Source organism: Lepidochelys kempii, chromosome 5, assembly GCF_965140265.1.
Source record: "Lepidochelys kempii isolate rLepKem1 chromosome 5, rLepKem1.hap2, whole genome shotgun sequence".
NCBI classification, from domain to species: domain Eukaryota; kingdom Metazoa; phylum Chordata; order Testudines; family Cheloniidae; genus Lepidochelys; species Lepidochelys kempii.
The window spans coordinates 61,226,445-61,251,907 of NC_133260.1; the positions used below are offsets into that span (position 1 = coordinate 61,226,445).

Genomic DNA, 25,463 nt, shown 5'->3' on the forward strand with positions numbered 1-25,463 from the left:
CCTGGAGGGTATATTGATGCAGTTGAGGAGGGGAGCATAAGGGGAAAGGGGCAGGAGCCTGGAGGTGGGGGAGGAAAAGGAGAGAGGAGGTTACAGACAGGCTTGAGGAAGGACAGGGAGCAGAAGAGCATAAAACCACTAGAGCTGTGCTCATGGTTATAGTGCTGCCTGCACATCTGTCCTCATTCTGCTCTCTGAATGTGCCCCCTCAGCTGTTAGGCCTCCCCTTACCTGTTAGGGGTTGAATTTTGCAATTCTCCCACTCTTAGACCAGGATCTGGGTCCAGCGCCCCAACTATGCCAAATTCTTGTCACAGTGCAGGCCCAACTGGACACCTGCATCTCTTTCCTTGGGGAGCCTATGACTAGCACCATACAGTGACAAACATCCTTCTTAAAACAAGCAGGTTCCAAACATTAGAGAAAATGATTTTACAATTTACCGGCATTACTATACTGGTATAAATCCCGGTGTAGACACTCATTCGTAGTACCAGTGTCCCTTTTTTTGGTTTAGCTTATGTCAATATAGGAAAGCTGGTAAATTCCCATGTAGACAAGCCCTTGGATGGGCTTCCCTCTTGAGTTACAGAAAAGGAACTGACCCCACTTACATTCTTTTAGCAAGCCCAGGAACTCTTGGGACCCAGCCTGGACTCAGTTTGCTTTCCAAAGAATGCGTGTCCCAGTCTGCCGCCCCCTGGTTCTCAAAATCCATCTTCTCTGTGTGAGCCTGAGCCTAATTTCCTCAAAAAGGAACCTCATCTTCACATAACTCTTTATAATTTTCTTCCACCTAATACCTCTGCTCTCATTTCCCCCACTCGCTGTTGTGTTCCTGACACCTATGCCAGTCTTTTCATTTTTACTCCCCTATTTCCCACTCTTAGCTTAACGCAGTTGAGTAATTTTGACCCCATCCACCCAAAAAAAAGTTCGTAGAGAAAGAGACAAAAGAAGCTGGCTGTACAAATGTAATGAACAGCTACTGTTGCAGATTTGTGAGCCAAAATACAATCTAGTTCATTATTTTTTGTCTTAGTGGCTCTTTAGCTTTCACAATAGTAACTATGTACATGGATATGGTTTGGAATATCTTGAAAGCCAAATCTTGAGAGTTGCTGAGTACATGAAATCAATGGGAGATGTAGGTGCATCTTAGAGAACTGATGCAAGGATTAGTAGCACCATTCAATTAAAAAAAAAAGAAAACTGTGAGATATAAATGTTTTATATACAAAATTCCACCTCTTCAGTTTAGAACTTCCTGACAAGTATACCACTGTGCTTTCAGATTAATAATGCAACACTACAGTTCTCATTCTGCTTTTATTTATGTGCTTGCTAACAGAACCTCTATAGCTTACTTACTGTGAAAAAAATTATATAAACAAACCATAATGGACTGGGTGTCAAAAGTTGAAAATTAAATAACTAATTTTCAATGTTTTTAAACTTGTTTTCATGACATTCATTTTAGCAAGAAGCGAAGTCAAAGAAATTTGCAGAATACACACACAAAATTTTAATGATATTCAGAGACAAAAATATGAAAAAGGAAACTTCTCCCAACAAATATAAACAATATGTAGTGTAATGAATATACAACACAAGGTGTTCCACTCACAGCTTGCATCAATTTTGGAAGGTAGTGAAGACTCACAGATGCTGATGAAAACACACACACACACAATTAACTAGACAGATAAATAGAAGTCAAGAGTAAATGTATAAAAATGTGAGCAAAAATCAATGTCATTTTGAAGATAAACATGCATTTCCCCACTAATAAATAATATTATAAGTCCTGCTGTATTGGATTGCAAATAGCTTCAGCTGAATAAAATTGCATGACATGGGATTTAGTTATCCTGCACGTTCACAGAAACAACTTGTTCTCTGACAGCACTCATTCTTGGCAATTTATGGCAGCTGTCAGCAGCCAATTTGTTCCGATTACTGCTATGCATAAAGGTATAACAATCATAAGGATTTATTAGCTGATTATTGTAAAGGTGACAGAGCCAGGATCGCCTTCAAAAATGCAGGAGAAAAGAAAGCCAAATAATTACATGGAGATTAAAATCATTTCACCTTCATTTGATTTTTTTATCTTAATAGTAGCTGCTTAATATTAGCTGCCTAAACTTTCTACAGTATACGGGTTTTATCAAACTAGTCTATTTTCTGACTCAACAAGGAAATAGAAAACATTTACTTCCAGTTATGGTAAATCTGTGACTATTTAATTTACTCATCAACTGCATGATCTGGACATTCAAATTATGTTTTTCAATATTGTTGATGTAAAAGTTATAATAAAAATATTTGGTGAAAGGATATACTCATTAGAAGTGATGACTGATCCTCCAAAACCTTTGGAAGGTTCAGAAAACCATCCCAATTTTCAAGTTTATCTGAACCTATAAAGGCTGCCTGTAAGCCTCCAGGTACTGTTGCTCTCCAGAAAAATCCCTCCATAAGGTACCCAATGTACCTAGGGCAACCTCCTATTCCCGAGACCTGAGCACCCTTAACCTTTTGTATTATCTTTAGAAGATCGAATGTGCTCTCTTTCCACCCTCCAATAGCAGGTCCTAGCTTCTGTTGTTTACGAAGCTAGGTGGCTCTTTCTAGTGATAGGACCCAGTGTTCCCTCACCTGAGCCTGCATGTCTCTTTCTATTATTCAAGAGTGTCTGGTGTGCTTTTGAAATCCTAAAATATATATATTTAAATGGTTCTAGGTTTATATATTTTAACAATACTCTGAGATACACACTCTAGTAAAGCTCCAGCTTACCTAGAATGGATAACAATTTGCCCTTGTTCTTGTTTTACCTGAATAATTTCACCAGTTAATAAATAGGAGTATGTATAGGAGAATGCATTCAAGTACTGTACAGTGCAAACTCAACTGAACTTCATGGGTACGGAATGCTAGAAGGTACATACAACATTTTGTTTTCCAAATATTTCACTGCATTAAGGGACACACAGTTAATATTATGGTCTATTTTAATTATACAAAAAGGGCCAGACTGGTTTTCCCTGTGTAAAAGGTTGAAGAAATTTGGCTTCAATTCCCAATTATTTTATTTCATGGGAGTCCTACCAAGCAGGGTACCTCACCCAGGTATAAGCTGGAACCAGAATATTGACCCTTTGTGAAGGGGTTCTGATCCAATTTTGTTTTACCAGAAAGAAAATGAGAGTGACGTGGGGGTTCAATGATTAAATCAGAGGGGAAAATTTTAGAATAAAGCTGGGGGTGGGGGGGTTAAGGGGGAAATCTTATGTGTGAACTGTGATATTTTCGGAATATGTTTGTACAATTTATAAACTCTGTGGAAGATTATATATAGATAGATAGATATGTATTTTACACACACACACACACACACACACACACTCGACTATCTATAACTCTGTGTGTCTGAATAAAATCTGTACCTGACATGTTACTCAGGTAACCAGGAGAGTCTGTACACATACACACAACTTCCTCACTCTCCTGGTTAGCTGAGTAGCATGCCAGACAGAGATTTTCTTTGGATAATCAAGAGGGCAGTGCACTGCCACACCTGCTATTTCAATTATTGCAGGCACAAGGTACAGTGATATAAGCTAAACTGGTACAACTTGTGCAGACAAGACTCTTGCACCGCCAGGAGACAGCAATCCTGGCAGGGCAGAGTAGAATGCTGGCCAGGGATTGGGTGTCATCAGCCTTGTGACAGCACAGGACCCATCTGCAGTTCCACTGTCAGCACCCTGCTCACTCACTCCTGTGACAGCAGGGCTGCCAAGGTCTCCCTGTGCTGCCACGCAGGAGCCTTCAGCAGCAGAGTGGCCTCCCCTGTGGCCCAGGGATCTCTGCTCTATTATCTAAACCCCGTCCTTGTCCCATGCTGGGGGACAAGGACAGGATTCAGATAATGTTGAGGTCTGGAGAACAGGGTTTCAGAAAATCAAGGAGAGAGAGAGAGAGAGAGAGAGAGTGTGTGTGTGTGTGTCATACATACAGAGAGAAACACCCCAAGCTCCAGTCTTCATTTTGAGCATGCTTTTTGGTAGCCCGATCTGTTATCCTTTGCCTCCATGCTGGGCTGTAGTCCCAGGATGTAAAGATACAGTGCTGACAATGGAGGATAGTTGACTAAGTACCCAGTCCCTGGAAAGCTATTCTCTCTGGACAAAGGACTGGTCCCTGCTCAGAACAACTGGTTTAGCAGGCGGGAGCTTGCCTTGTCAGCAAAGTCACCTGGCAGGAGGCCTCTGACCCAGCAAGAGACTGAACAAGGAATTTGAAAGTTTTAAAAGAGAAGTTATTCTGCCCAGGGGACATTTTCTACAGTTATGAGGGAGAAAAGACCCAGCATATGTAACAGTCAGTGACAGGGAAGGGAACCTGTTTGCCTTCCTGGACACACATGGTTCCCACAAGGACTCACAGGGGAAGGGTGAGCTAACGAGGGACATTGTAAGATGTTTATTGTTTTGTATGATTTGTACTTATTCGTGCTTTATACCAGTAAGCAGAAGAGCAGTACAGGGCTAGACTCTGAACAGTGTTTCTGCATGTTAAATGCTGTACAGCTGTTGCATGTCTCAAGAGAGAGTTAAATTGTAAACCAGCAGCTTCACAACTTTGGAACGGGATTCTGGGACAGGGTGTGTAGGCAACTGGGGCATCAAGGCAGTTGGGGATGGAGGGGGGCGGGTCAGCATTGGTCCTGGGAGTCTAAGGAGCTCCATTTCCATTTCATAGCAGACAGAGTCAGTGCTCAGGACATGTGCCAGAGAGGCCTAGGGAGAAAATAGTGTGGGCAGCCTGCTGAGACACAGGGAAGCTTAAATAACGGGATCTACAGGGTTGGGTTCCCCTCTCAGCAGTGGACAGGAGCCACCAGCTGAATTTGTGACACTAAAATACACTGTTTAAAGGCAAATATCTTTTCTGAGATCCACAAAGCAACACTTTTTTTTTTTTTTTGGCATATTCTGCATTTATTCCTCTCAATTTCTCCTGACATTCATGAGTGCTCTGCAAGCAGAATGAATGCAAAATGTGCAACAGAAAACTGCACTATGGATCAAAGATGAGACTTTGTTCTCTAAATAATGAATACTTTTTTTTTCTCTATTTCTCTCTTCAATTTGTTCCATTAGTGGAAACTCTCTCTTCATCATAAAACATGGTTTCTTCCTCACCAAACTTTAGTCACATATGGCCATCATTCAGGATGGAGTCTTAGATTTGCATTATATAAAAAATTACCTCTAGGAGAGAATTGCTAGTGCTTGAAAAATATTCAAGGTGGGAAGAGGTCCTTATTTATTTTATTTAAGATAAAAGGAAAGATGCCTGATCGCTCAGCTAATCAGGAAGAATACTTTTCAATTTCCCATCTAGATCCTAAGCATATCACTTCTTCTGATACTGGAAGCACAAGATCTCATGTCACTCTTATTAATTATTATTATTATTATTATTTGTATTACCATAGTGCCTAGGAGCCCCAGTCATGGACCAAAGATGGAGCTTTGTGGAACCCCACAGAAAATTGGAGAGGGGACAAAGAGGACCCTCCAGAGAACACACTAAAAAGTGATTAGAGAGGTAAGAGGAGAATCAGGAGAGGATGGAGTCATGGAAGCCAAGGGAAGACAAAAATTCAGGAGTAACAGAATGGTCTAAGACTTTAAAGCCAGAAGGGACAATTATGCTCGTCTAGGCTGATCTCCTGCACATTGCAATCCACAGAACCTCACCCACCCACTCCTGTAATAGACCCATAACCTCTGGCTGAGTTAGTGAAGTCCTCAAATCATAGCTGAAAGACTTCAGGTTACGAAGAATCCACCATTTACACTAGGTTAAACCTGCAAGTGACCTATGCAGAGGTCGAAAACTGCAGCGGAAGGCAAAAACTCGCAGGGTCTCTGCCAATCTGACCAGGGGAAAAAATTTTTCCTGACCCCAAATACTGCAGTCAATTAGACCCTGAGCATGTGGGCAAGACCTACCAACCAAATACCTGGAAAATAATTCTCTGTAGGAACTCAGAGACCTCCCCATCTAGTGGATATTTGCTACTAGCAGTCACAGATTGGCTACATGCAATTGTTGGCAGTCTCATCATATCATACCATACCTCCATAAACGTATCAAGCTCAGTCTTGAAGCCAGTTAGGTTGCCCCCCACCCCTATTCTCCTTGGTCAACTTGTTAAAGGTGGCTGATAGGTCAAGAAGGATGAGGATAGATTATTGGTTCTGAGATATGCCTAGAAAGAGGTCTGTCTGTCTATTTCAGTATTTACATAATGTGAATCACTTTCATATCTTGAGGCAGACCACCAAAACCATTCAAATTATTCCCCATTTTAAAATAGCAATGGTTACAAGCAGTCTTTTTAGAGAAAGGTATTCTCTTGGTATTATCCATCAGGTGTCTTCATGAAACAAACAGAAATCACTATTTTCATGATGCCCACAAGTTGCTTTTTTTTTTTTTAAGACAAAAAACTTTTAGATGTGTGCATAATTATCTACACAACCTCATGTTCCTGTGGTTACAGACCTCTCTTCCTGCTGTGTAACTATTTTATTTTTACACTTTTATGCTTTACTTTATTTAGACTGCAAACTCTATGCAGCAGGGATTAGATCTTCATCTGTAAAATACTTTTGTGGTAATAATATTACTTGTTAATAATAATAATAAAAAAATCAAAAGCTGCCTTGAATACAAAGAGTCTTGCAAAGTCAATTGTTGGAATTTTAAATCTCGTCTTTTGAGAAAAAACTCTGTAGTAGATGAACACAGAATAGAAGCTATTTTCCGAGGCATAACAGGTACTTGCATGGGACTGACCCATTCAGCTACTCTGCCAAACTAAAGTTATTATTATATCCACTCACTGCAGATACGACAAGCACAAAACGTATAAATATATTAATCCCAGATAATAGGTTATCACTGTATGAAATACAATTCCAATGAATATGTGTTTTTTTAAAAAAGCTGATGGACATTAAGGCCCTTATACACCAAAAAATTTAAATCTTTTCTGATTCTTTACATTCTATAAAAGGATGTCTCCAAGAGAAAGTAAAATGTAATATTATGACCAGTCTGCCCCATCATCTAGTATGGTAAACAAAGGCGCTACTCCAAACACAAGCATAGAGAGGAAAAGATTAACACATTGACATAGAAAATATATAGCTCAGTTCATAGGAATTCCATTCATGAATATGTACTTTCAACAATGACTAATTCTACTGATTACAAAGCATCAATGTACTAGTCATAGCATCTACAAGTTTTTAATATTCTACTCTAACAGACAACTACCCAGAAGAGATAGGATTAATACAATTTATCAGAATGTGCTGTAACTTCATGTGATGTAACTGAATATTTGAACTTCCCAATAAGGCTAAATTTTCACAGTAGCTACACACATTTAATAGTTTTGAGACTTTTTTCCTATTACGAGCTGATACAAATGGGCTGTATTTATCATGACCTACCATAGTAAAACAGTTTGAGCTTGGTGATTCAGATTTATATAATTTCCTGAACTCTGAGAAAGATCCCAAAGATTGAGTCCCTTGAGAATTAATTACATCCATGATCATATTTTATTGCAAAAAAGGTTATGTGCAGTGCTTTAAGAAGATTCTCATTTCACCCAGCTGTAGATTAAAAATGAGGATTTGTTTTAGTCTTACAAGCATTTTGTAATTCATGATATTTCTTTCACCTCTAACCCCAACCCTGAAATCGCTGCCGCATGGAACCTCCTGCAACTTGATTATACTTAATACCATATGTCCACATTTGAAAATCTATGTCTATGAATAGGTAAAATCTGCCACCTACTGGTCAAGCAAATAATTATTTTGTCAGCATTACATGAGGATGGTCATAAAGGCAGGAAAATGTACTTATACTTTGTAAAAGCTCAGTATTTTCTTTACAAGGACAAATGGTTATAAGAAATAGTTTTAACAACAAGACTCATTGTAATCATCTGCTCACAGCTCCAGAGTACTAGTAGATTGTAATTACACACACCTGCCAATAAAATCATCTCTTTTGCCAGCATCTTTGTCCCACACAGTAATATCAATAATTCCACCTCGCTCTTCATAGAGATGAAAGTCAAATTGCTCCCTCCACTGAGGATTTAAATTTTTTGGCACAATCTGAAAGGAGAGTAAAGAAAGTCATTATTGCATTGTGCAGCCATGTTCTTCCTGAATAGTGAAATTAATTTTTAGATGCTGCCCAGAAAGTCTTATTCACACAATTAATGGCTTTAGTGATGATTTTTTTAACGGAAAAAAAATAAGGCTACTGAACAACCCCATTCCCCTGTTGGACACAGTACCAACCTCCAGAATCTCACAGTTCATCACCACTGAAAGTCTGTAAAACAATGAATTTGCCCTGGGAACTGAACCATTTTTCTCTAGAGTAATGATTCCTCATCTTGAGTGACAGGAAAGTGACAAAGTTGTCTTTCTAAAACAAAACCAAAAAAAAAATTTAAAAGAAGGCCACCTGAAAATGACAAATAGACTGAAATTGAAAGCACTTAACCAGCAACTTCAGTTAACCAGCTTTGCATGATTTCCTCCTCTTCTTCTTGCCATTATAATGTTTGAGGTTGTAGGGGTGGGGATAATGAATTTGCCAAGCTAATTTTTTGTTTATTCTTAATTACAGAACCAGATGCAAATACTTATTTAAATATGAAGTCTTCCTTTATTGTTGAATTCAGGTTGAAGTAGACAGCTTCAATAGTAGACAGCAACACTAGTTCAGGGGTTCTCAAACTGGGGGTCAGGACCCTTCAGGGGTCGCGAGCTGTCAGCCTCCATCCCAAACCCTGCTTTGCCGCCAGCATTTATAATGGTGTTTAAAATATATTTTAAAGTGTTTTTAATTTATAAGGGGGATCGCACTCAGAGACTCGCTACGTGAAAGAGGTCACCAGTACAAAAGTTTGAGAACCACAGCTCTAGTTATCTTTGAGAAGAAGAGGTTATTCACCTTGTGCAGTAACTGCAGTTCTTCAAGATGTGTCCCCCTAGGGGTGTTCAACTTCAAGTATGCATGTGCCCCATGAACCTTTGATCAGAGATTTTAATTAGCCGTGCTTGTTCGGCCCACACGTGCTCCAGACATCCTTATGCCTCGCACTCAGGATACATAGAGTGGCACAGGCAAACTACCCTCAGTTCCTTCTCTGCCATGAATTTCCTTGAGACAACTCTGAAGCATAGGAAAGGAGGGCAGGTAGTGGAGCATCCATAGGGACACAGATCTTGAAAAATCCAGTTACTGCACAAGATTGAGTAAACTCTCCTTCTTCAAGTCATGTTCCTATGAGTGCTCCACTTCAGATGGCTCCCAAGCAGTATCACTGGAAGATGGAGGGAGCTTCAGAGTTGAGTCCAACACTGAAGATAGCACTGAATTAGCAAGCACAGCATATGATCTGGCATCGTGAACCATGGCATAGTGTTTGGAGAAAGTATATATTGAAGACCAGACGGCCTCTCTCAAGAGTGCCATGGAAGCAGACTGGAATCTTGTACAATGGGCTAACACCCTACAGAGAAGTTGAATGTTGGCAGCCTTGTAACAAGAGATAATACATCCAGAAATCCACTTAGAGAGTCTCTGAGTGGAGACTGTGGAGACTCTGGATTTGTCTGTAAATTAAACAAAACATGGAGACTTTCGAAAAGACTTGGTTCTGTCCAGATAGATGGCTAATGCCCTTCTGACATCCAAAGTATGGAGGACAACTTCCTCTGTGGTCTGGTGTGGTTTTGGAAAAAAGACTGGAATATAAACAACCTGGTTGATGTGGAATTCAGAAGATACCTTTGGTAGAAACTTTGGATGCGGTTGTAACAAAATTTTCTCCCTGAAGAATACTGAAAAAGAGATGCAAAAAGAAAAGGAGTACTTGTGGCACCTTAGAGACTAACCAATTTATTTGAGCATGAGCTTTCGTGAGCTACAGCTCACTTCATCGGATCCGATGAAGTGAGCTGTAGCTCACGAAAGCTCATGCTCAAATAAATTGGTTAGTCTCTAAGGTGCCACAAGTACTCCTTTTCTTTTTGCGAATACAGACTAACACGGCTGTTACTCTGAAACCTGAAAAAGAGATGGTCTTCCATTAAACCACCCATTTCCCCAACTCTTCGGGCAGGGCTGATGGCCATGAAAAAAGCCACTTTCATGGACAGGTGAAGAAGGAAACAGGTTGTCATAGGCTCAAAGGGGGTTTTCATGAGATAATTAAGGACCAAATTTAAATCCTATATAGCAGTGTACTCTCTAATCTGTGGGGAAAGGTCCATCAACTCCTTGATGAATCTTGCTGTTGTGGGGTGAGCAAACACAGAGAATCCCTCAACAAAAGGAACGAAAAGCAGCTGCAGCTGTTAAGTGAATCTTGATGGAAATCATGTAGGGACTTGACTTTATCAGTTCCAACAGATAGTCAAGAACAGTGTAGAATGAAGGAGGAACAGGTGAAAAGTGTCATCGGGTACACAAGTGGTGAAATCTTTTCCATTTCTGAAGGTACGGGTTTCACGTAGATATCTTCCTGCTGTTTAACAGTACCTGTTGTACTTCTGCAGAACAGAAAGTCTCAGACCCTGAAAACCATTAAGTAAACAAGCTCTAAAATGAAGTATTCCCAGGTTCTGATGAAGAGGTGACAGAAGTCCTAAGAAAACAGGTGAGAAATGGATGGCAGTTTTGATGCCAGATGAGACGATTCATATAAGGGTACCAGAATGGTCTCATACAAGGTAGAACAACTAAAATGGTCCCAGCTTTGTTGTTTGATCTCATTCAACACAGTCAAGACAAATGGTGTTATAGGATATACACATATAAGGCTCTTCATCCAAGCAATAAGGAAGGCATCCCCCAGGGACTGAGGATCCAGTCCTCCCGTAGAACAAAATTTTATGCACTTCCTGTTGGTGGTGTTGGAAAGAGGTCTACTTCTGGGAACCACCAGGTCATAAAAATGTGTCTGAGAACCCACAAGTCCAGTTCCCACTCATAACCTTGAGAGAAGTGCCTGTTGAGATTGTTGGCCATGATCCTTTTTACTCCTAGGAGGCTGAGATGAAGATATGATTGGCTATTCACCAGTTCCATAGCTTTCTTGATTTGGCACAAAGACATGGGGATCTTGCCCCACTCCTTGAGTAATGATGTAGAACACTCAGGCCATGTTATATGTCACAATCTTGATGGATGTGCCCCTGATTAATGGAAGGAAGTGGATACAGGTGTTTCTGAGAGCTCTAAGATCGAGGAGAAGAGACGCCTGGGGTGTCAGCAGTTGGGTGCAATTTCTTGCCAGGAGGATCATTTGAGTCTTGTTAAAGTCATAAACCTGTCCATAGGAAGGTAAGATCTGGCTGTTGTAGCAACCAGAGAAGCCCCTCTGAAGTGTATTTATTGTACTGAGGTCAAAGGGGACTTTTCAATATTGAGTTGAAATCCTAGTCTGAAGTACGGGGACATTATTGTCTGTACTGCAAAGAAAACCAGCCCTTGAGCAGCCAATCATTGGGGTAAGGGAAACAGATGATTGCCAGTTGACATTAATGAGTAGTCTTTGGGAATACCCTTGGGGCAGAGGAGAGGCCAAAGGGAAGCACTTGATATTAGAAGTGATCTTGTCCGACTGTAAAAGAGAAATCTCTTGTGAGAGGCATGAATAGCAACATGAAAATATGCTGAAGGTCGAGGGTTGCAAACCAATCCCTGGAATCTAATGATGGAATTGTAGCTGCAAGACACACCATCCTGAAATTCTGTGATTTCACAAAGGCAGACAGGATCCTAAGATCTAATATTAGTCTCCATTTCCCATACTTTTTTTGGAACCAAAAATAACTTGGAATAGAAGCCCTTCCCCTTGTGCTGGATTGGAACTGGTTCTATGGCTACTACGAGTAGGAGAGAGATGACTTCCTGTCTCAACAACAGTTTGTGAGATAGGCCCCTGAAAAGGGTTGGAGATAAGATGGTTGGAGTAACCCATTGTTATAACCTCCAAAACCCATTTGTTGGAAATAATCTGTTCCCAGGCAGGTTGGAAATGGGAAAACTGATGGCTAAAGGAGTGTTTATTCTCAAAATACCCAGCCCCTCAACCAGACCATCATCATGGCTGAGGACGACAGTTGGGTAGTGGTAACAGTTTTGTTAGGGTGTCTCTTTTTTGATATCTTGATCTCTTTCTTGGTGGCTCTACAGATCCATGATACTTTGAAAACTAGATCATTTGGGATCTCTGTGTGGTTTGAAATCTACTATATTTTCTTTTTTTTGCAGGCAAATATATTTAGAGAAACATGAGTGTGCTCTGAGTCTTTTAAGGTATGTTAGGATTTATTTGTGGACTCTGAAAAGAGCACGAGTCCATCAAAAGGCAGGCCCTTCCACAGTCTTGGACCTCCTTCGGAAAACCAGATAATTGTAATCAGGATGCTCAATACATAATGACAGTGGTGGAGATGGGAAGAGCCATAGTTGACTGCATCTAAGAAGGCTTGCGATGACGTCTTTGCTAAGAACTGACCTTCTGCTATGATGGCTCTGAATTCAGGTGTTCTCAGGTGTTCCTCTCAGGGAGATGTTCAATAAAGCTGTTGAATTTACCATAAATGATGTGGTGATATTTTGCCATCATAGCTTGGTAATTTGTGATCCTGAATTAGAGAGTCACTGCAGAGTAGTTGTTGTGACCAAATAGATTAAGTCATTTTTGGTCTTTGTTGTAAGGCTCATTTTTTGCATGGCCCTGTCTGCCACATTCATTGATTAAAGAATTTGTTGGTAGGTGCGAGAATAAAAACCTCAGAATTTTTGGCTGGCATGGAATATTTTTGTCTGCCCATTTATAGACAGGCCATGCCATGACAGGGGTCTGTCAGATGGTTTTAGCAGATTCCATAAGAGCCTTATTGACTGGTAATGCAATTTGGCCAGAGACTGTCGAATGTACAATGTCCAAAAGTTTATGTTCTGACTCTTGGATCTCCTCTAAGGAAACTGAAGTGAGTCAGCAACATGTTTAATCACCAAAGGAGGTGATCGAGGCATTACAGCTTCTTCTGGTGATGACAAAGATATTTGTATTGGGGTGGGGGTGTCCCCTTTTTGTCACCTCTAGCCTCTTCCTCCTTGAAAGTTTCCTCTTGAGGATGAGGAGGAAGATATGGTCCAGGAGAATCTATTTTTATATGTTCCCCATGGGAGTAGCTAGGAGCTTTCAAAAACTGCTGGAGATAGAGAGCCCAGAGGTCCCAATATGGCTACTGAGGGGGACCATAAGGTAGAGGAGAGGACATCCAGTGTTTGTCATAGTAATGAAAAGGGCCATAAGGTTATTTCTGCTTATACACTTTCCTCTCATGGTGGGTGGCCCAAGAAATGTCCTCTCCATGGTATATTGGAGACACCTAGACAGAGATCTGGGCATAAGAGAAATCATTCATAATATAGTCCAACAGTGAGGTAGAACTAAAGATAAAACCATGTCTGCCATGTGCAGCAGGTATTGGAGAAGTCAGAGTCACCAGGAAAAGATAAGATCTCCATGACCCAGAAGATCTTGATACTGACAAGCTAAGTTTCCTCTAACCTGTGCAGCTGCATAGCTGCCTATTAAGCTCCATGCAGGGGCTCAGGGCTGTGGCTGAGAGAGGCGCCTCTCCCTGCTGGCCCCAACACAGACCTGCCACAGCAGAGAGAGGCTCCTCTCCCTGCTGGCCCCGACACAGACCTGCCCTGGACTTGTGTGACCTGGGGAGAGGCGCCCCTCTCCTGGCCCCAACCCAGCCCTGACACAGACCTGCCACTGCTCGGAAAGAGATGTCTCTCTCCCCGGCTCCTGAGCCTAGGTGCTGCTGCGGGGAGAGAGAGCTGGGGGGAGTCCTCTCTCCCTGCCATAGCCTCCGGGCAGCCTGCACCCCAAACCTCTCATCCCCGGCCCCACCCCAGAGCCCACATCACCAACCGGAGCCCTCACCCCTCCTGCACTTCAACCCTCTACCCCAGCCCTGAGCCCCCCTCCCACACTCCAAACCCCTCAGCCCCACCCGAACTACATGAATTTTGTTATGTGCACCAATACGGAGGTGATGTTTTACACATCACCTCCGTATTGGTGCACATAACAGAATTCATTCCTCACATGCATGGGAAAAATTAGAGGGAACACTGCTAACAAGTGCTTGGTACCCATTAGCAATGGGGACTCCAGTTCTTCAGAAACAAAAAGACCATTGGAGAATCTGAATTCTTGCGGTGCTGAATGTATCTGAGCTGAGATTAAGTGAGGCTCCACAACATCCAGGGTCAATACTAATGTTGTTGATTGCTTTGCCATTGTCTGTCTCAATCTGAGGGTGCTGATTGTTTTGGAGGTGCACGTCTAACAGACAGTGCCAATACCAAATATTCTGATGTTGTCTGGTGCATTGGTGTAGCAGACTGGGATCTCAGTTTGGGTATGAAGGTGGATGTTATCAGCCTTCTAGAGTCAGAATGCTTGGGGTCTGCAGATGGTACTGGTTTCTAAGAAGCAGATTTCTTGGGCTTTCTGCTCAGATCACGTTTCACTGGTACTGAAGCATGCTTGGTACCATGGTTGTCAGAGGAACTCAAAGCCTTGATGAGCTCCTGGTACCAGAACTACTAGGAGCCTCAATAGTACCTATTCCAGGACCTTAGGTCTTCTGGTGTGACTGAGATTTCTTCAAAGAAGGATCTCTGGTGGGAGACTCAGAACTTCTCTTTCTTGGAGCCTTGTCAGAACCTTCACCCTTATACTGTGAAGGTCTCTGTCACCTTGACACAGAGGTTGATGGGGTACTAAGTGCACTTGAAGGCTGATGTACAAGAGGGTGCTCCAAACCCAGGTCCGAAGCTGGTATCAGGGCTTCCTCTTTCATAAGATGCCAAAATTCAGTATCTCTGTTTTAATTTCCAGATCTGCTATTAATAGTAGTACAGATCTTACACTTGGATAGTACATAGGTGTCCCCTAAACAGTACAGGCATAGCAAACCACCTTTGCTAACTGGGGTGGACCCCCTGCCGGAAAGGTAGTGCTTGAAGCCTGGGGACCTTGGTATAACAAGTGATAACGACCCCTGATAGCTGCCCTTCAAAGTCCTGGTCTACACTATGAGTTTAGGTCAAAGTTAGCAGCGTTAGATCGATTTAACCCTGCACCCATCCACACAACAAAGCCATTTTTGTTGACTTAATGGGCTCTTAAAATCGATTTCTGTACTCCTCCCCAACGAGGGGATTAGCGCTGAAATCGACATCACCGGGTCGAATTTGGGTTAGTGTGGATGCAATTCGACAGTATTGGCCTCCGGGAGCTATCCCACAGTGCTCCATTGTGACTGCTCTGGACAGCACTCTCAACTCGGATGTAATGGCCAGGTAGACAGGAAAAGCCCCGACAACTTTTGAATTTGATTTTCCTGTTTGGCCAGTGTGGTGAGCTCATCAGCAGAGGTAACCATGGAGTCCCAGAATCATAAAAGAGCTCCAGCATGGACCAAACGGGAGGTACTGGATCTGATCGCTGTATGGGGAGACAAATCTGTGCTATCAGAACTCCATTCCAAAAGACGAAATGCCAAAATATTTGAAAAAGTCTCCAAGGGCATGAAGGACAGAGGCTATCACAGGGACCCGCAGCAGTGCTGCACGAAACTTAAGGAGCTTAGGCAAGCCTACCAAAAAACCCAAGAGGCAAACACCCACTCAGGGTCAGAGCCCCAGACATGCAGCTTCTATGATGAGCTGCATGCAATTCTAGGGGGTGCCCCTACCACTGCTCCACCCCTGTACGTGGACTCCTGCAAGATGGGGAGTCTCACGCAACAGGGATGAGGATTTTGGGGATGAGGAAGATGATGAGGAGGGGGAGGGTGAAGATAGCACACACCAGGCAAGTAGATAAACCGTTCTCCCCAACAGTCAGGAACCAATACCCTCCCAACCTGGGCTCCCAGACCTTGAAGGCGGAGAAGGCAGCTCTGGTCAGTGTACCTTTGTAAATACAATACACTGTTTAAAAGCAAGCATCTTTAATGATTAATTTGCCCTGAAGACTTGGCATGCATTCGTGGCCAGTACAGCTACTGGAAAAGTCTGTTAACGTGTCTGGGGATGGAGCGGAAATCCTCCAGGGACATCTCAATGAAGCTGTCCTGGAGGTACTCCCAAAGCCTTTACAAAAGTTTTCTGGGGAGGGCAGCCTTACTGCGTCCTCCATGGTAGGACGCTTTACCACGGCAGGCCAGTAGCACATAGTCTGGAATCACTGCATAACAAAGCATGGCAGCCCGTGGTCCTGGTGTTTGCTGGCATTCAAGCAACATCCGTTCTTTATCTCTGTGTTATCCTCAGGAGAGTGATATCATTCATGGTCACCTGGTTGAAATAGGGGAATTTTATTAAGGGGACATTCAGAGGTGCCCGTTCCTGCTGGGCTGTTTGTCTGTGGCTGAAAAGAAATCACCCCGGCTGTTATCCATGCAGTGTGGGGAGGGGTGAAGCGATTATCCCAGAGAATTGGGTGTGGGGGCGGTTTAATTGGGTTTGCGCTGCACGTTAACCCAAAAACATCAGCCCCTCCTTTTAAATGGCCAATGTGTCTTTTTCAGTTTTAATCTTCCTTTTTTAGCTCCCGCAGCTGCAAATGTTTCAACACTGCGACTAGCATCTCCGTTCCAGGGGCAAGTGCAGATAAGAAGGCGAAAAAAACGCACTCGCGATGAAATGTTCCCTGAGCTCATGCAGTCCACCAAAATTGAAAGAGCCCAGCAGAATGCATGGAGACAGACAATCGCAGAGTCCAGGAAAGCACAAAATGAACGCGACGACAGGAGGGACGCGCAAGAGGATAGATGGCTGGAGCAACAGGAGAGGTGGCAGCAGCATGATGAAAGGAGGCAGGATGCAATGCGGAGGCTACTGGAAGATCAAACTGATATGCTCCGGCATATGGTTGAGGTGCAGGAAAGGCACAGACTGCCACTCCAGCCCCTGTGTAACCAACAGCCCTCCTCCCCAAGTTCCATAGCCTCCTCACCCAGATGGCCAAGAATGCTGGGGTGGGGGGGCAGCTCTGGGCACCCAACCACTCCACCCCAGAAGACTGCCCAAGCAACAGAAGGCTGGCCTTTAATAAGTTTTGAAGTGCAGTGTGGCCTTCTCCTTCCCTCCTCCTCTCATCCACCACCCCACCTGGTGCTTCCCTCCTCCCGCACCCCTCCTGGGCTACCTTGGCAGTTATCCTTCTATTTGTGTGACGAATTAATAAGGAATGCATGAATTTGAAACAACAATGACTTTATTGCGTCTGAAAGCAATGATCGAAGAGGGGAGGGAAAGGCGGCTGGCTTACAGGGAAGTAGAGTGAACCAAGGGGGCGGGTTTTCATCAAGGAGAAACAAATAGAACTGTCACACCATAGCATGGTCAGCCATGAAACTGGTTTTCAAAACTTCTCTGATGCGCAGCGCACCCTGCTCTGCTCTTCTAACCGCCCTGGTGTCTGGCTGCACGTAATCAGCGGCCAGACAATTTGCCTCAACTTCCCACCCCACCATAAATGTCTCCCCCTTACTCTCACAGATATTGTGGAGCACACAGCAAGCAGTAATAACAATGGGAATATTGGTTTCGCTGAAGTCTAACCAAGTCAGTAAACTGCGCCAGTGTGCTTCTAAACATCCAAATGCACATTCTACCACCATTCTGCACTTGCTCAGCGTATAGTTGAACAGCTCCTTGACTACTGTCTAGGCTGCCTGTGTATGGCTTCGTGAGCCATGGCATTAAGGGGTAGGCTGGGTCCCCAAGGATAACTATAGGCATTTCAACATCCCCAATGGTTATTTTCTGGTTTGGAAAGTAAGTCCCTTGCTGTAGCTGTTCATACAGACCAGAGTTCCTGAAGATGCGAGTGTCATGTACCTTTCCCTGCCATCCCACGTTGATGTTGGTGAAACGTCCCTTGTGATCCACCAGTGCTTGCAGCACCATTGAAAAGTACCCCTTTCTGTTTATATACTGGCTGCCTTGGTGGTCCGGTCCCAAGATAGGGATATGAGTTCCATCTATTGTCCCACCACAGTTAGGGAATCCCACTGCAGCAAAGCCATCCACTCTGACCTGCACATTTCCCAGAGTCACTACCCTTGATAGCAGCAGCTCAGTGATTGCGTTGGCTACTTGGATCACAGCAGCCCCCACAGTAGATTTGCCCACTCCAAATTGACTCCCGACTCACCGGTAGCTGTCTGGCATTGCAAGCTTCCACAGGGCTATTGCCACTCACTTGTGAACTGTGAGGGCTGCTCTCATCTTGGTATTCTGGTGCTTCAGGACAGGGGAAAGCAAGTCACAAAGTTCCATGAGTTCCAAAGTCCTTACGCACGCAAAAGTTTCGCAGCCACTGGAAGTCATCCCAGACCTGCAACAATATGCGGTCCCACCAGTCTGTGTTTGTTTCCCGGGCCAGAATAGGTGTTCCACAGCATGAGCCACCAGGATGTCCAAATTGCCGGGGCCTGTTCTTTGAGAGAAGTCTGTGTCCATGTCCTCATCACTCTCGTCACTGCGCTGCCATCGCCTCCTCACCTGCTTTTGCAGGTTCTGGTTCTGCATATACTGCATGATAATGTGTGAGGCATTTACAATGCTCATAACAGCCGTGGTGATCTGAGAGGGCTCCATGCTTGCCGTGGTATGGCGTCTGCAGGAGAGAAGGGTTGCAGGGGAAGCGGTGGTTGGATGACCAATTTTGCAGTCCTACTGCACCATCTGCTGTCAGGACACAACAGCTGAGCGGGCTGCACACTTGCCATGGTATGGTGAGACAAGAGCAGCCGAGCAGAGTTGCAGGAGACCGCCAGGAGAGCAGAGTGGCAGCGGAAGCAGTGGATGACAATGACGACGGTTAACAGTCCTACTGCACTGTCTGCTGAAAGCAGTATGGGGGCCGCATGGAAAAAAGGCGCAAAATAATTGTCTGCCGTTGCTTTCATGGAGGGAGGGTGACTGACAACATGTACCCAAAACCACCCGAAACAATGTTTTTGCCCCATCAGGCATTGGGAGCTTAACCCAGACTTCCAATGGGCGGCGGAGACTGCAGGAACTGTGGGATAGCTACCCACAGTGCAACACTCTGAAAGTCGACGCTAGCCTCGGTACTGTGGAAGCACTCCACCGACTTAATGCGCTTAGTGCATTAGTGTGGGGACACACACAATTGACTGTATAAAATCGCCTTCTAAAAATCAACTTCTATAAATTCGACCTAATTTCGTAGGGTAGACATACCCAAAAAAAGAGGGGGAAGAAGGTGTGAGATGAAAAAAAACAGACAAATAGAAAGGGTGCTTATGCAACTAATAATGACAACTAACTTACTAGACTAGACTAAACTAAACTATACTAAGTTACAGTAAAGGTGAACTCCAGGAAAAAATTGGGACCAGGTAAAATAAAGTTTCAGTCTCAGGTCATCAGGCAGTTGAGAAGGAACGGAGAGCGGTCTGTCTGTGAAGCTCACACATCCACTCTAGACATCCTCAGTCCAAGGTACGAGGAGGTCTAAAGTGGATGTGTGAACTGAATGGGCTCTGTTACTGAAAATCTCAGATCAAAAGCATATGTTCACTGGGCCCAGAGGAATGCTATTCAAAGAAGAAACATATAATCTATAAACCGAGCCCTCTCTAGAGAAAAAGAAGCAATCCCCTCCATCATAGCTTAATCGTAGTGGTTAACTCCTGTACTGAGCAGGAGTAGATATTGGCCCAATGTCTTCTGTATGGGGCAACTACTAACTTCAACAAAGGCCACAAATTCCACTGGATTTATCACTAGGAGTCTTACAGACCTTTGAAAGAACTAAAAAGTACATTCTTTAATCATTTTTAGTAGAATTAAATATCCAAAAGTTAACATTAAAGTATGGGTGAAAATTTGGTTTCAGTGTTTTGGTTTGTACATATAAAAATGTGTCAGCTTAGAGATGCCAACAATTAAAAATAAGTAATATTCAACAACTCTGTATAAAACAGGTGGCAATTAACTTTGTTAATTCTAGCTTCTATGTGGGAATGGATGGATTGGTGAGTTGTGGGAGATGCAAGAGGATGCAGGAAAGCTGATTTCACCCTACTGATTCTACGATGAACAGACCTTCAGACATCTGAAAAGCTTTATGGTATCCAATAAGGAGTTCATGACAACACAATGCATAGGTATTATAATTTCAAAATTTCTTATAATTTAAAAGTTAATCATAGAGTCAGGGAGTGAAAAGGTCAAAATAAGACAAGAGTCCATCATCCATATAGTAATTATGGTTCAAGCCCAAACACTAGCATAGTAAAAATAAGGAACATTCATTCCAACTATATTTACAGAATGAAGACACTAAGTCAGAAAAAATATGGAAATATGTGAACTGTGGAACAATTGAAGACAATTGGCAGTTTATAAAACTATACAGCATAATCATATTGTCCCTTCCCATCAGTATTGCGTCATTCACTTAGGAACTACAAAAGTGAAGGCTGTTTGTTTCAAGCAAAAAACCCAGGGTATGGAAAAATGGTACTTGAAAAAAGTATCTAGATAAAAAAAAAAACAAAAAAACCCAGGAAAAATATTCCCCGTGGGGGTTTTCTAAAGGAAAAAAAAAGTGGTTTTGGCTGCTCTATTAGGTCTTTATGTCATCCTTTGTTTTGCCCAGGCTGGTCAAAGCAAACATTGCATTAAAAGATTACTTTTTAGACATGTAACACAGAAAAGTAATTTGTTTTACTCTTCAAGCTGAAAATATGTTGCACGTTACTTTATCTGAAATGTTTGAAAAGAAATTATTTCATTAGTTTCTTTGGAACCATGTTCAACACAATGTTCTTTCCAAAAAAATATGTGGTGTCTTCTGACCTCTGTTGGTCCAAACAATGACAATGTAGCTATTAAGCTATATCGGATTATATAATTCTAAACTGTCTAGTCCCCCACAGTCTGAGTTTGTGAGAAAAACAGTTTGAAAAGATAAAGAGAAACATTTTTTTGTGGGGCAGGGGGAAGCAACACAGAGCTCATATGGACTATCCTGACAACTAAACAAAATACAGTGCTCATGGCCATGCCTTCCCACTCCCCCATGCCTTGCTCCATTAACCTCATCCAGCCCCTTGCTATGCGGACCAACGCCTTTCACCCCCCCGGGCCGTGCCCCAATACCCCCAGCCAGCCCCTCACTTTGGAGGTCGACTCCCCCATCCCTCCAGCGCCATGCCCCATTGCCACAGTCCAACGCGCCCCCCCACCATGCCCCATTGCGCCCGGCTGGCCCATCACTCCAGGGAGGTACTCAGAAAACAGGGGCCTGACGAGCTCAGCTTCCTACACCACCCTCTCCTCCACTGCTGCATGCCAAATCCCTGAGGTAAAATCCACCCTTGGAAACAAGGGCTCGCTCAGCTGAAGGGAGCACACCTAGCTCAGTAGAAGGAGGTGAGTCCAGTACCAGAAACCACCTTTCCAGAAGCAGCAAGCAACCTTCCCTCACCTTCCTCCTGCACAAGTTATTGCTTGCTCCTCTCCCGGCTTCCTCCAAACACTGAATGTAGATTTCTAAGATGTAACTGTCTTCCTCTTTGGACAGGAGGCAGGCAGGCAAGCCCCAAAATCCAAACCAATAGGAGCAGCATCAAGAATTCACCCTTTTCCTGCACAACTCACACCCCTCCCATCTCCAGAATACTGACTTTCTGAGATAAAAAATCTTACCTCTTCAATAAGCCAAGACAGCTCCTCTAAAGGAGGAGTAAGAAGTAGGACTGAGTGGACTTGTAGGAGCTAAAGTTTTACATTGTTTTATTTTTGAGTGCAGTTACGTAAAGATAATAATTCTACATTTGTAAGTTCAACTTTCATGATGAAGAGATTGCACTACAGTATTTGTATGAGGTGAACTGAAATACTACATATTTCTTTTATCTTTTTTACAAGGCAAATATTTGTAATAAAAATAATATAAAGTAAGCATTGTATACTTTGTATTGTGTTGTAATTGAAATCAGTATCTTTGAAAAGGTAGAAAACATCCAAAATATTTAAATAAATGGTATTTTATTATTTTATAGTGCTATTAAAACTTCAATTAATAATGATTAATTTTTAATCACTTAACAGCCCTAGTTTTAATCCTTCCTCACAGCAGCCTGGAAATCTGAGCAATTAATTAGGACAATAAAAAAGGAAAGGAAAAATAAATTAAAAAACCCAAAACTGTGCTGTTACTTGCAGTCAGTGTCCTGTAAGGATAGATGTCGTAAGTGGGTGATCAGTTCCTAGGGTACACCCAAACACACAAACCAGATTGGTTTGATCTGCAGGTGCTTAAGTCCTATGCAGATGGAAATCACTTTCACAGGCATCAACAATCCCTGCAATGGGCCATAAGAGAGCCTGGCACTGGCGTAATCCCTAGATGAGAGTTTGGGGAGTAAATGTAAACTCCTGGGCATGTTACCATAATATTGCTGTATTTGGCATATTGAAAAATAAAATAAAAATTACTTCTTTTTCCAATGCTTAATTTTCTTCATCCACATATTTACCTCAATTTTAGTAATAATAAATGACAACTATACAAAGGTTCTAGGTGCTGTAAAACCTAAGCAGTAATACAACAAAATTCCAGAAATTAAGTACGAACACAGTTAAAAGAAGTTACCTTACTCTTGTACTTCTGATGGCCCAGCCGGAACTTCACATAGGGATCACTCAATCCATTTGCATCCATGGCCTTCAGTTCACATCCCTCTATCAAAGTGATACTGACTATTCCTCTCCAGAGCTGAGATTTTCTGTGCATGTCTGACAGGCGTAAACTCTGGGGCTGAAACTTCAGGTTAAAGAAAAAACAGATTCAGTTAAAATATGCAAACATTTCTTTTGTAATTTATTCTTCCAGCATTTATTGAAACATAAGGGAAACAAACTTTTCAAACTATTGGAAGATTTTTGGGGTTTTTTTATAAATCAAATACAGGGCCAAATACACAAGTAAAATAACCTCTCTACCCCTACTCAAGATCCCCCTCTTTATTCATCAAAGGATCGCATTAGCTCTTTTGGCCACAGCATCACATCAGGAACTTGTGTTCAACTGATTATCCACCACTACCCACAAATCTTTTTTTGGAGTCACTGCTTTCCAGGATATAATCTCCTCCCCCGGCTATAATTATGCTGCAATTAAATAAATATTTTAAGATCTGATGAAGAGGCATTATATGAACGAGTGAACTGAAAAAGGAATGCCAAAAATATTATGGGAGATGAAACCTTGATTAAAATAGTGCAAAGCACTATGTGAAGCAGGAAGGGGCAGAAAAAAAGAGGACTACAGAAGAGGAGGGAAATAAAGTTCAGAATGGCTGTGTAAATGACAACAATCTGCAGTCCCTAAAATGATTCTTATACCCACAAACACTTGACTATTATGCAAAAACACCGGGGTGGGGGGGGGGCAATCTTACAGAGGCACCATTTTATATTCTCAGCAGACATCCCTTTGTTGATGTCTATGTAGGTCACTTCCTAATTTGACCATTACTTGATATTTAGAAACAAAACAAAAACTTAAAAGCTTAATTAAACTTTTAAGTACAACTACTAGTGGATCTACTAGCCACATGTGCCAAAAGGGAATTTAGAGAACAGCCTCACTGGTTGTGCAAAAATCCTTGCATCCTTTTTAAAACATAGCTCCTGATTACAAAATGTTCTCTCAAATTTGTTCTTGATATCTTGTTTTCTCTCAGAAATTCTGACACAGACGAAGAGTCCTTATTTGCAGTAGTTTGATATGATTGGCTATCCATAATTTAACCTGACATTTCAAGATTCAGTAAAAGAAGCATGCCAAAGTGTACATGCATCAAAGGAAATATTTCCACTGTCAGAATTCCCTCCTGCCTACTTGTAGTATTATATAATTCTGAAGACTTCTCTGCCATCTTAATGATAATTCCCATTCTGATTTACAAAGCACATCACCACATCAAGTAGTTCTAGAATTAGGGTCAACAATAAAGGACAGTCATTATATAGTCTTTGTCTTCTATCCAGTACAATACAACAGTATAGTGTAAATGTCAGAGAGAAATTAGCTGTGTTTGAATATTTCAGTTAGTGATAAGAAAAGGAGTACTTGTGGCACCTTAGAGACTAACTAATTTATTTGAGCATGAGCTTTCATGAGCTACAGCTCACTAGCTCACGAAAGCTCATGCTCAAATAAATTGGTTAGTCTCTAAGGTGCCACAAGTACTCCTTTTCTTTTTGCGAATACAGACTAACACGGCTGTTACTCTGAAACCTGTCAGTGATGTAACTGCTCTTTTCACACGTGTTACAAATATTGCAGAAAGTTAGTATGTTTTCACCAAAGTGAGTCTATTGACTAAGTTTAGTGCATGTTCAATCTCTGCAAAGAGAAAATGGAATTAAACTTCAACATATATTTGTGCGTTTTGGTAACATCAATTGTGCTCTTCCATTCAAGAATTCCAGGACTGGACTAAAGTGATTATCAAAACCATGTGGACACTTGTACTTAAACCCATCTGAACTTGTGAAACAGAGAGTGAACACTGAAAACATTAACATTTACACAGTAATATTACTTACCTGTTTTGATAATTAACCAGATAGGCTCTCTTCTTCCACTCACATTTAACACAAATATAAGCCCTACTGAATTTCTTGTTGTCTTTTTAAATATTAGTGTGGTAGCCACTATTCTCAAGCGTTTTGCTCTGCTATTGATTCTTACCTGCTATCATCCCAGTAATTTTTCTGTAAACATCATTTATTGCTGACAAATTGACATCTAGATGTGGATATTTTATGAAAGTGAAAATTCTCATACTTTACAGATTAAAGTACTTTTAAAAATTATCATTCCCCTCCCACTTCCAAATTATACTAAATTATTATTGCAACATATTAATCATTTTCTGAATTAAGAAATATCACACAAATCAGTGTTTTTGTTTGCTTCCATAATCTTAAAAATATAATGTGCTATTTCCCATTTTTATTCTCAGCTCATGAAGCCTCATGCAACACTGGAAGCTGTGCCTTCTTTCTAATAAGGGAAACCATTTGACAATGCTGCCAACATTGGGAAAAAGTAATCAGTGACTACACACTTAAACATCTTGAATCAGGCATAAAATCATCACCTCATCCAGCCACCAGTTTCAGCCTTTCACTTTGTACAAACTTAGACTTGTTCCGGAAGTGCACGCAACATTTTAAAA

The 25,463-nt window shown here is 42.1% G+C and overlaps 1 protein-coding gene across 18 annotated transcripts in view; it reads right to left on the minus strand.

Moving 5' to 3' along the window:
* MCTP1 (multiple C2 and transmembrane domain containing 1) overlaps positions 1 to 25,463 on the minus strand; it is a 476,976-nt gene that overhangs the window by 177,786 nt on the left and 273,727 nt on the right. For all 18 annotated transcript variants that reach the window (XR_012158969.1, XM_073344510.1, XM_073344512.1 and 15 more), the window contains 2 exons: positions 22,868 to 23,038; positions 8,089 to 8,219 (listed from right to left, as the gene is read on the minus strand). Coding sequence is in view for 17 of the 18 variants with exons in the window: in XM_073344510.1 (XP_073200611.1) it covers positions 8,089 to 8,219; positions 22,868 to 23,038 (302 nt within the window). In the remaining variant the exon portion in view is untranslated. The remainder of the gene's footprint in view (positions 1 to 8,088; positions 8,220 to 22,867; positions 23,039 to 25,463) is intronic.